Source organism: Candoia aspera, chromosome 1 (genome assembly GCF_035149785.1).
Source record: "Candoia aspera isolate rCanAsp1 chromosome 1, rCanAsp1.hap2, whole genome shotgun sequence".
In the NCBI taxonomy this organism is placed as follows: Eukaryota; Metazoa; Chordata; class Lepidosauria; order Squamata; family Boidae; genus Candoia; species Candoia aspera.
In genome coordinates this window covers 139,208,339-139,220,386 of record NC_086153.1, presented here as the reverse complement: position 1 = coordinate 139,220,386, position 12,048 = coordinate 139,208,339, and the positions used below count along the sequence as shown (strand labels likewise).

The 12,048-nt window shown below is 36.6% G+C and overlaps 1 protein-coding gene across 2 annotated transcripts in view; it reads right to left on the bottom strand.

The window, feature by feature from the left end:
• Positions 1–12,048, bottom strand: part of ASAP2 (ArfGAP with SH3 domain, ankyrin repeat and PH domain 2) — a 114,568-nt gene that overhangs the window by 82,037 nt on the left and 20,483 nt on the right. For both annotated transcript variants that reach the window (XM_063314352.1, XM_063314343.1), the window contains exon 2: positions 6,416–6,488. In XM_063314352.1, the coding sequence (XP_063170422.1) occupies positions 6,416–6,488 (73 nt within the window). The remainder of the gene's footprint in view (positions 1–6,415; positions 6,489–12,048) is intronic.

Below are 12,048 nucleotides of genomic sequence, written 5' to 3'. Positions count from 1 at the left end.
AGCACGCTGCTATGGCATACCGCTATGCTACACTTGGCACCATGTAACTATAACTGTGACAAAATTTGCTGCAAGGGCTTTCTGTCCCTATCATCATGGCCTCGGCAGAACTTTAGGCAATGCAATAATTCTCCCATCAACAGGGATATAGGCATCAATTATCCTCACTGGTAGATCAGTATTTTTTTAAGTTAGGGGGCTGGCTTAAATATAATATGCTTTGCTTGTTTGTGGATTCACAAACGATGCAAACCCCAAACAGTACAGTACTTTAAAGCATAAGACATACAGTTTAAAGTACTGTATGAACAAAAACAGTTGTAGCTTATTTAATAAAGCATGGTTAAACAAACCATGGTTTAGCTCACAAGAACTCAATTTCAACTAGAGGCATATAAAATATTTTGACCTCGCCAAAATGTTACAAACATTCAGAATATTCCAATCATTTCTAATGTAAAAAAAATAATAATTTCAAGGGTAGAACAGTTCCATTGGCCTCCCAGGGGAGTGAGCAGGACCAAATGCTGACATGTGCATAATAATTTGTGCCATTGCACAAATAATGTAACTTATATACTGTACTTGTTATCAGATATCATGATGTGACTGACTGTGACATGATCTATGCTGTATCATGAGGCACATATCATTATTTTGATGTCATTGTGGCTTGTAACACTTGCCACAGTAAAGTCAGTCCATATCAAAACACTTCCAGAGAAGTTGGAACAGCCTGTCAGAAAACTAGACAGCCAAATTTCATACATGTTTAAATTCAACTGTTTCACAGTAACAGTTAATTTGTTACTGTAGTTATTATTAGCCATTATTTCTCCTATTTATTTTCAAGTATTTGATTTTCAAATCTCTGACCAACTTTATTCTCCAATTATAGCAAGGATAATACTACTGTATGTGGATTTGCAGTAACACATAATGGTTCTTCAGATATATCATCAGGTATAATATTGAGAACCATATAGACGGGTTACTTTTAGATCAGGGCAAAGAAAGATTGGGATCACACGCTGACTATGACATGATTTGCTTGACCCTAGTTTATTACCTAAGCTACAATAGCTGGCTTTTCATAAACTCTAAGATGCAGTTGGTGGCAACAAAATTGGAATCTATTCTTATGAACACAAGCTAAAGTAGTCTGGTGAAAGGTGAAAGGTCCCCTGTGCAAGCACTGAGTCATGTCTGACCCTTTGGGGAGATGTTGCTTTCGTGACGTTTTCTTGGCAGACTATAGTGGGGTGGTTTGCCATTGCCTTCCCCAGTCGTCACCTTTCCCAGAAAGCTGGGTACTCATTTTACCGACCTCAGAAGGATGGAAGGTGAGTCAACCTGAGCCAGCTACCTGAGAATCCAGCTTCTGCTGGATTGAACCCAGGTCATGGGGAGAGTTTCGGTTGCAACACTGCCACCTACCACTCTGCACCACACAAGGTGACAGAGTAATCTAGAGTACATTAATTTCAAATTCATACATGGCCCTCTCCATTCTTCCACCAATGCAACTTACAGTAAGTGAGAAGATGAGAAGTTTCATTTTCCATCAACCATAGCTTATTGATACACCTGAATCATAAAAATGTAAGATATCTTAATCATGGTTCACAGAAGGAAAGAGAATCGATGACTCTCCAAATGTTGACAGTAGCCTATAATTCCCATCATCCCAGACACTTGGCTATGCTGCTGGGGCTAATGGGCAATAGGTACCCCATCTGTGGCTCAGAGAAACAAGTGAACCTTCTAAGTCACAGTTTGAAATGCATTTGATTTCCTAACTCAAGGTGAGCAATCTTTTCAGTGGTACGGCCACATTTCCTGGCACAACAGATGTGTGTATACACACATACAACTCATTCCCTCCTTCTAGCAATCTTGCTGCAGATAGTTACTTCTGTGCTACCTTTAGCTACAGGGAAACACTAAGGTTCTCTCCTTGCTTCTCCTATTTTATCTGTAGCACAAAAGCAGCAATCTATTCACCTGCTACTAGCCGCAGCCTGAACAGCATGATGAAAAAATTGCACACAATCCTGGGCCACTAACTGAGTAGTTAAGGGCCACAGATTGATTGTGGATTATTCCCTAAATAACTATGTTTTATCTAGGTTCAGTCATATCCAGTGTTCCCTCTGATTTCTGACATGTTGTATACAGGAAAAAAAATGTTTTGTGTAGCTTTTTCCAAAGCAAGTACAAATTTATGTACCACAATATGATATATGAGCAAATTGCAAATACATGAAGTAGGAACATGTTAAAATGTTTACATAGTTTTAATTAAAGTATAGAAGCTAGAAAGTATAATAGTATGTCATATACATGTGTAAAAGTTGTGCCTTCAAGTCATTTTTGACTACTGGTGACTGCCCCCTGCAGTTTTCTTGGTAGCATTTTTCAGAACTGGCTAGCCAGTTCCTTCTTCCCAGGTCTGAGAGAAGTGCCTGGCCCAAGGTCATCCACCTGGCTTTGTGTCTAAGGCAGGACTAAAACACACAGTCTCCTGCCTTCTAACCCGGTGCCTTAATCACTACACCAAATTGGCTCTACACATACTAACTTATAGATTATAATATAAACTCAACATAAGCTCAGCTGATAACTGACAATTGCAAACAATATTTTGTAAGCATTTAATTTTTTTTCTGGAATTTGATATTGTAATGAAAGATTTTTTTAAAAAAAGAAAGGCATTATACTTAAAGCATTTAGATAGCCCCTCTCTTCCATTTTTTCCTATTCTTTCTTTTTTCTCTGGAAGTATTCTGAACTTACTTAAACTTAATAATTTTTAATCATTAAATTAATGGAATTATTATTAAGTAATAATTATTCAATTATTAATGATCCAAAATTTGAAATTTTTATAAAGTTAACAGAGATCATGGATCTTCTGCAGCCTGAAACTCAACAGATGTTAATTAAACCTTTTTGGGAAGGAAGAGGGAAATGAATTAAATCTTCTTGGAGGGAGAAAGGAAATTAAACCTTCTTTGAAGGGAGGAAGGAAATGAATCAAGCCACTTTTTAGTGGGAAATGCTCCTTCATGCACAGGAGGCTCTGAGGTCCAAAGCCGGTCAGCTACAACTGCAAGGCTGGAAAAGGAATGCCTGCCTGTTGTTGTGGGCAAAAGACACAAGCTTGCCACCTCAGCTTAACTGCTGCACCAAGGGCTGCTTGGCACTGCCATGGCACAGACTGAGCAGGAGATCACGAGGCCATGGTAGAAGTTCTGAGCTTGTGCCAAACTTGTTGAGAGTCCAGAGTTTTATGGCAAATAGTGGTGACTAAATTTATTATTACTATTTGAACTTCCTTTTGTGTGTGCCTGACTTTTCATGAGTTCTGTATGTGCACACACACCTTAGAGGGAACACAGTAACATTATAAACAATGGCTAGTCAAAAAGAGAAGCGAAAGAGGAAAGACGCGAGAGACTCAGAAAGAGACCAGTATAGCTCTAATACCTAAAGAGGGACAAGATCTGACTTTAACAAGAAACTACATACCAATATCATTATTGAATAACAACTACAAGTTGTTCACAACAATTCTAGCCAACAGATTAAAAATAATTTCGCAAGAATTTATTCATGAAGACCAATGTGAATTCTTAGCTAAAAGACAGCTAAAGGACAATGTTAGAACTGTATTAGACATTTTAGAATATTTGGAACAACATAATGAAAAACAAACAGCATTGATTTTCTAAGATGCAGAGAATGCCTTTGACAATTTGAACTGGACTGTCCTATTTCCTATTTAAAGTTTTGTAAGATAGGAATTTTGGAGATGATTTTATAAAATGGGTAAAATTGATTTATACTTCGCAGAAAGCACAAATTACTGTTAACTGAGATCTAACAAACCATGAGAGATACAAAAAGGAACAAGACAGGGCTGCCCACTGTCCCCTCTTCTGTTTATCTTCGTTCTTGAAATATTGAATGGAGACATAGGACAAAATGAGAGGATTGTGGGAGTAAAAATTTAAAAAGAGACTTATAAGTAAAGAGCTTTTGCAGATGATTTGGTACTGGTTTTGGAAGACCCTTTAAAGGGAATTGAAATACTAATGGGTAAATTAAAAGAATTTGGCGTATTAGGTTTTAAGATTAATAAACAGAAGATGAAGATGTTAACAAAAAAAATGAAAATACAACATCCAACAGAATTGATTAATAAAATGGGTTTTAAGATCAAGAAGAAGGTAAAAAACATGGGTATTACTATGGCAAATATGAATTATATGTTATTTCAAAATAAGTACGTGAAGACATGGAAAGAAGTTTAAAAAGTTATGTTAAGATGGGAGATACAATTGTCATTGCTGGGGAGAATTTCTGTGATTAAGATGAATGGTTTACCTAGAATGTAATTCTTTGTTTCAGACAATACATGTTCTGACAACTGATGCACCATTTAAAAAATGGCAAACGGATATAACTAAATTTGTGTGGCAGGGGAAAGAGCCGCAAGTTAAATATAAGGTGTTACAAGATGTAAAAGAAAGAAGAGGATTGGGTTTACCTGATTTGAAATTGTATTTTGCAGCCTGCTGTTTGGTTTGGATGAAAGAGTGGGTGATGCTGAGAAACAGAAGGCTTTTGGAGTTAGAAGCACCTGACCTGAGATTTGGGTGGCATGGATATTTGTGGTACAACAAAATTAAGGTTAATGTAGATTTTAGAAATCATTATGTTAGACGTGCCATACTGAGAATATGGAATAGACACAAATCCAGGCTGTGCCTGAAAACATCTTTGTGGCTCCCAGCACAAGAAGCATCTTACAGATGAGAAATGATAAGTAAGTATGAATGGATAACTTATCACGAGATATTAGAATTTTGTCAAGGGGAATACAAAGTAAAATCAAGAGAAGATCTGGTGGCAGAAGGACATACTTGGTCAATAGTTTTCTTATGTATAATTATTAGAAAGATTTAAGGTAGATAAAAGAATTTTTGGGTTTGAAATAGAACTGTGTACAAATGATGAACTTGTTATTGCTAAAATGTATAAACTTTTATCCAGATTTGAAACAGAAGAAGAAAGTGAAAGAATGTATGATAAAGTAGGCTCAAAATTTTGCTTACAATATACAAACGAAACAGTGGGAGAATATGTGGTTGAAAGGACTGAAATTTACGTTATGTTATAATCTTAAAGAGAATTTTTGTAAAATGATGTATCATTGGTATGTCACTGGAGAAACTGTCTAGGATGTATAAAGGTACTCCAAATTTATGCTGGAAATGTGAACAAGAGGGGACATTTTATCACGCTTGGTGGACATGACGTAAAAAAACCAGGAAGTTTTGGATTCAAATACATACACTAATTCAGAAGATTTTAAAGATTAATATACAACTGAAACCAGAGGTTCTTCTTTTGGGACTGAATGATAAAACAGCTGGAAAAAATTTCACGGAACTTTATTTTTATACATGATAACTGCAGTGAGATTATTATATGCACAAAGGTGGAAAAACTCAATATTACCCACAATGGAGGAATGGATGGTAAAGATGATGGAACTTGCTGGGATGGCCGAATTGACTTCTTTGATCAGAGAAAAGACATTATCTACATTTATTGCTTACTGGAAACCCCTTATAGACTTTTTGTGTGAAACAGAAAAAAATGAACTTATGGTTTATGGTTTTAATGATTAGAGAAAAAAAAATTATAGAAAAAATGAGACACATGTTGTAGCCATAAAGAGGTAAATTTTACTTATAACTGCTGTAAAGAAAATCAGAAGCTACTTCTTTATATTTTCTTTTCTTTTTTTCTGTTCTTTTGGCTTTCTGTTTTTCTTCTTTTTCCCCATTCTTTTCCTTATTCTATATTAATTTCTGTTAGTTTTTATCTTTCTTGTTTAAAAAATTTAATAAAATTATATATAAAAAAAACCAGAAGTAAAAATCTCATTGCAGGGGAAGAGGGGAGAGGTCTGCATATGAACGAAAGTGATCACATAATAAGGAATCATGATTTACTCCCGCATCTGAATAAAACAATTCCCATTTTTCCTCATAGCATTAACTATGGTTTCATCTTACTAACCACCAAAGCAAAAATTACTCTTAAAAATCTACGTTCAGCCATATTTTCAATTTCTGACTTCAAAGGGAAATGTAGCCTTTGTTAAGGGAGCTTAACACTTAACAAGAAATCATTAGCACCAGGAAGGAAAAGGGTCTCGAAAGAAATAACAAGCACTCATTTGTGAATGATCGTTGGCCTCACCAGAATCTGCATCATGTCTACATATGGCATATCGTCTATGGCTTTTGCTCAGATGGTAACCAGTGAATATTTGACAAGTATTGTACACTGCAATGTGTATTTTAGAAATACAGACCATCAATAAGCAAACTTTACATACCCAAACCAGAAACATTTATGGCTTTCACAGATTTCTTCATCTTATAAAGGACAGTTCGGTCAACATCCAGGGCCTAAAAATGAAAGCAAAAAAGGTCAGGTAGTATTTTTTAATTATGTAAACTCAGCAGCATACAAAGCAATATACTGGTCCACACTAGGTGACTGCTGAAATGCTATATATTGTTTTAATAGAAATTTTTCTACTATTTTTATTATCTTCAGAAAAAAGGATGTAGCAACCTCAGAGTCTTCAGCCTGCAAAGAAAATACTTGATTGTTAGTATTAGCTTATTGTCAACAATGTAATTAATATTCATACAATACTGAATTAGGACTGAAATTTCTAATAAAACTTGGGCTTCCATGCTGCTGACATAAGAGTGTTAAGCCACTGTCTTAAGAGCAGCACTAATGACTGTGTTTCATTTGCTTTGTGTATTTAGGGGATTTTTTTAATTAGCACACCAGACCATATTAATTTGTGGTCTGCTGTGATCCAAGTAGCCCGAGGCAGCTTTCAGCAAGGCAGGGTTTTTCACTAATAATATCAAAACGATACTCACCAGTTTCCAAGAGCATCTTGAATGCCCTCTTGAAGAAATTAAATGATGCTGTAATGATCATGCCACCGTGCATGAATAGTAAAATAGAACAAGCCCACATTTGGTACAGAGAAGAAAATCAATTTCAAGAAGCCATCATACACCATTTAAAATAGGGAGAAATCATGTGTACCTTCTGGAAAACTGACATGCTAAATGCACAATGTGCTATATATACAAAATACTAAATACACAACAGAGTACAAACAATGCCAATGTGGAGTTTACAAAAGCTATTTAGACTGTTATCTAGGAAGACATGGGAACATTTTATCAGTAGCCTAGAATGCCTAGGTGGCATTCTATTTTCCTTATCTCATATTCAAAGTAATTTATGAAAAATCAAGTTGCTTGCTAAACTGTAAAAAATACAACCAGCAAACTGCTCCAAAATAAAATTTTGCATGACTTCCATTCTTTAAATAGTTATCAGAAATGGTATTTCACTACAATCCTAGCAAGAATATAACTGTATCACTTAGAAATTTTAAAAAATAATAAAACATACACTTACAGTCTAACATTACAAAATTCAAAATATTGTGGGAAACAATGCATATAACTGTGCATGAGCCTAATAATTTAATATTCAATATAAAGCAATCTACCAATGTTATTCTCAGTATTTACCCTTGTGTTTAACAAGATTTGTGTCATGCAGTCACAAATGACAATACTGTACATGCTTTTCTGTTTTACCCAGGATGTGGGAAGCGTTTAAGTCATGCCCGAACCCTGCTGGTTATATTATTTCAGTATCTTGAGTAATTATTCATTACAAAACAGGATGAAACAAACAAAAGCAATAAAATAACAAAACCCTGGAGTTTTCAACAAAGCCATCATGGCTGCTTTGAAAAGCATGCCTTATGTTTTTGTATTGGTTTTTAGCAGTTTCTCTTAATACATTTTTAAAAATAACAGTTTCAGCGGAATTCTTTGTTTGTGGTGCCATTAAGGTAATTGAGTGGTTAATAAGATCCGCTTCTACATGTCTTAATGGGCCTTGCTTTTTGTGTTTCTCTGCTCTTGTGTGAAGAGCACTCCTTAATGTTTTCTAGGGTCCTCTTCGATCAGTTTCAAGGAAGCGCATGCATTTGTCTCGAGCTTAATTTTGCAACCATATGGATACTTTAGCATATTCATAAACAGATACTAAAGCACTTTCAATTTAACATTCTTCACAATTCACTGTCTTTTGCTTTTTACCAAGGGTCAATGACACTTAGAATGTTAGAAGTCATTTTATATTCTGGCACAAACTTCTGCTCACCGGTGTGCTTATTTAAGCTTCCTCACAACTCTTGATCAGGAAGAATATGAAATAGCATTGTTTTGTACATGCGCATGTATTTTTGAATGCCCAAATGTCACATCAAGCTTTACTATGTGATACAGAATCTGCATTTTTTAGAAAATGAAAACAAGACTATCTACAACTGTTTTAAGCAGATTGGTTATACTTCCTGGTCATATAACTGCAGCATTTTTAAACTAAAAAGGCAGCATTTCAATTTTGTATAAACAACAACACTTTAGTATCCTTCCCTCACTGTCACAAAATAGTACTTTTAACTCATTTTTAATTTTAATTTCCAAAAAGTTTGAGCAGAATGGCTGTAGACCTACACAACCTATGAACTGCAAGTACTATGCATCCTACTGAATTTAGAAATACTTACTTCCACTGAAACTGTCATCACAGTTGCTTATTATTACAATTGTTGTCTAGAAGTAAAAGGCATACCAATTTTTCTTACCCTACAAAGCAAAGTCCAGTATAGATCAACATGCCCTAACTTGAGGTATATAGCAGGTTCTAGTACAAAATTTGCTTCTATGTAGATTGACTGGTTAATTGATCTACAGCAAGTCATATTTGAAGCTTTCTACTTCTAATCTTAGAAAAGCTCAAGATCTTTAGATTGAATATTACTTATTATTGCAAACAATTAATGGCAACCCAGACATTCTTAAATCAATGCTCAATGCTAGGAAAATCAAGCTTTTTAAAAAAAAAATCTCAAATTGCAGTTTTTAATCAATCCCAGTACCAAATTCAAACCTTGTTACATGCTAATGACATAATTCAGTCCCACCTACTATGAACTCACAGATACGTAGGAACATAAATGCCTTACCTTACCACCCAGTTAGCATCCCATTTTCCCAGAGATGTGGGAATGGAGAGTTCTTATTGGAAGAACGTTAAGAAATATCCATTCCAGTCATACTGGGATCTTGAAAATGCAATAGTACCATTAAAAGTGTATGCACCTTAGAAAACGTAATTTTCCAGAGTATAAAAGTCCTTACTATAAATATGGTAGTCTGGAAGCAATAATAGGGCAGGACTGAACATGTTCAAAAAAGCACCACAGGCACTTGGGTCATAAATGGGAGTGTAAATAAAAGCCAGACAACCTAAAAACATGAATGTCTTTTAAAAAACCAAAACATTCTCCAGGATGTCTATGACAACCTAAAAACATGAATGACTTTTAAAAAAAACCAAAACATTCTCCAGGATGTCTATCAGTCAGAAAGCTGTTGCTCCAGTGTTCAAGAAACTAGAAAGGAAAAATTCTTAATCAAGGAGCAATGGAATGGAATATATTCAACTACACAATCTGGACAAAGTGTTATAATAGGTTGATATGTGTGAATTCTGGCAACCTGCCTAGACTGAAGAAGAAAGTCTTCACTCACTAATTCAACCCTCCCTAAATTTGTGCCCTATTATGAGTGGTTAATAGTTTATCTTTGGGCATGGGGGGTACGTTTGGAGGGTTTGTTTTTAATTTGTAAGCCACCCAGAGTCACTTGTGTGAGATGGTTATGGAGGTATATGGGTGCGTGTATGCGCTGAGACTGCATCTTCCAGATTTCCTAGTCAGCACAGTATTTGGCTTTTGGCCATGCTTCTTAGAAATACTAGGAGCTACAGTCTCCACATCTGAAAACACAGAGCTAGGGAAACCTGCTCTAGCCTGAAGGAACGAAACAGGAGATAACATGGAATGACCACCTGTAACAAAGATGTATTGTATTTTAGAATGGCTTCCTGCGATTCTTCCAAACTTAATTGATGAGCAAAAAGTTTTAATACATCCAAGCTTTTACATTTCCTAAATGAATACAAGTTGATTACATTCGTGAATCACAGGATGGATCTACTGAAGAAATATGGTTTATCAGCTGTGTTAGGAAACTTTATAAACACATAAAAATGCCCACCAAACTTCCATTTCTCCTGTCATACAGACCATTACAACAGTCCTGTTCGCATGACACAATTATCTCTTTCCCAGTCAATTCACTCATCTGAACACTGACTGGGTTGGTCAACAGTAATAATTTTTAGCTCTCTGAACAACCACAGTGGATGATTGTTCATCGTCACTTTCCTCACCACTTCTTGCCTTTTTATTGTTTTTCCCTTGTTGTTGTTTATTCGTTTAGTCGCTTCCGACTCTTCGTGACTTCATGGACCAGCCCACGCCAGAGCTTCCTGTTGGTCGTCAACACCCCCAGCTCCCCCAGGGACGAGTCCGTCACCTCTAGAATATCATCCATCCATCTTGCCCTTGGTCGGCCCCTCTTCCTTTTGCCCTCCACTCTCCCTAGCATCAGCATCTTCTCCAGGGTGTCCTGTCTTCTCATGATGTGGCCAAAGTATTTCAGTTTTGCCTTGAATATCATTCCCTCAAGTGAGCAGTCTGGCTTTATTTCCTGGAGGATGGACTGGTTGGATCTTCTTGCAGTCCAAGGCACTCTCAGAATTTTCCTCCAACACCACAGTTCAAAAGCATCGATCTTCCTTCGCTCAGCCTTCCTTATGGTCCAGCTCTCGCAGCCATATGTTACTACAGGGAACACCATTGCTTTAACTATGCGGGCCTTTGTTGTCAGTGTGATGTCTCTGCTCTTAACTATTTTATCGAGATTTGTCATTGCTCTTCTTCCAAGGATTAAGCGTCTTCTGATTTCCTGACTGCAGTCAGCATCTGCAGTAATCTTTGCACCTAGGAATACAAAGTCTTTCACTGCTTCTACGTTTTCTCCCTCTATTTGCCAGTTATCAATCAAGCTGGTTGCCATAATCTTGGTTTTTTTGAGGTTTAGCTGCAAGCCAGCTTTTGCACTTTCTTCTTTCACCTTCATCATAAGGCTCCTCAGTTCCTCTTCACTTTCAGCCATCAAAGTGGTATCATCTGCATATCTGAGATTGTTAATGTTTCTTCCAGAGATTTTAACTCCAGCCTTGGATTCCTCAAGGCCAGCTTGTCGCATGATGTGTTCTGCATACAAGTTGAATAGGTAGGGTGAGAGTATACAGCCCTGCCGTACTCCTTTCCCAATCTTAAACCAGTCTGTTGTTCCGTGGTCTGTTCTTACTGTTGCTACTTGGTCGTTATACAGATTCTTCAGGAGGCATACAAGATGACTTGGTATCCCCATACCACTAAGAACTTGCCACAATTTGTTATGGTCCACACAGTCAAAGGCTTTAGAATAGTCAATAAAACAGAAATAGATGTTTTTCTGAAACTCCCTGGCTTTTTCCATTATCCAGCGGATATTGGCAATTTGGTCTCTAGTTCCTCTGCCTTTTCTAAACCCAGCTTGTACGTCTGGCAATTCTCGCTCCATGAACTGCTGAAGTCTACCTTGCAGGATCTTGAGTATTACCTTACTGGCATGTGAAATGAGTGCCACTGTTCGATAGTTTGAACATTCTTTATTGTTTCCCTTTTTTGGTATGGGGATATAAGTTGATTTTTTCCAGTCTGATGGCCATTCTTGTGTTTTCCAAATTTGCTGGCATATAGCATGCATTACCTTGACAGCATCATCTTGCAAGATTTTGAACAGTTCAGCTGGGATGCCGTCGTCTCCTGTTGCCTTGTTATTAGCAATGCTTCTTAAGGCCCACTCAACCTCACTCTTCAGGATGTCTGGTTCTAGCTCACCGACCACACTGTCAAAGCTATCCCTGATATTGTTATCCTTCCTATACAGGTTTTCT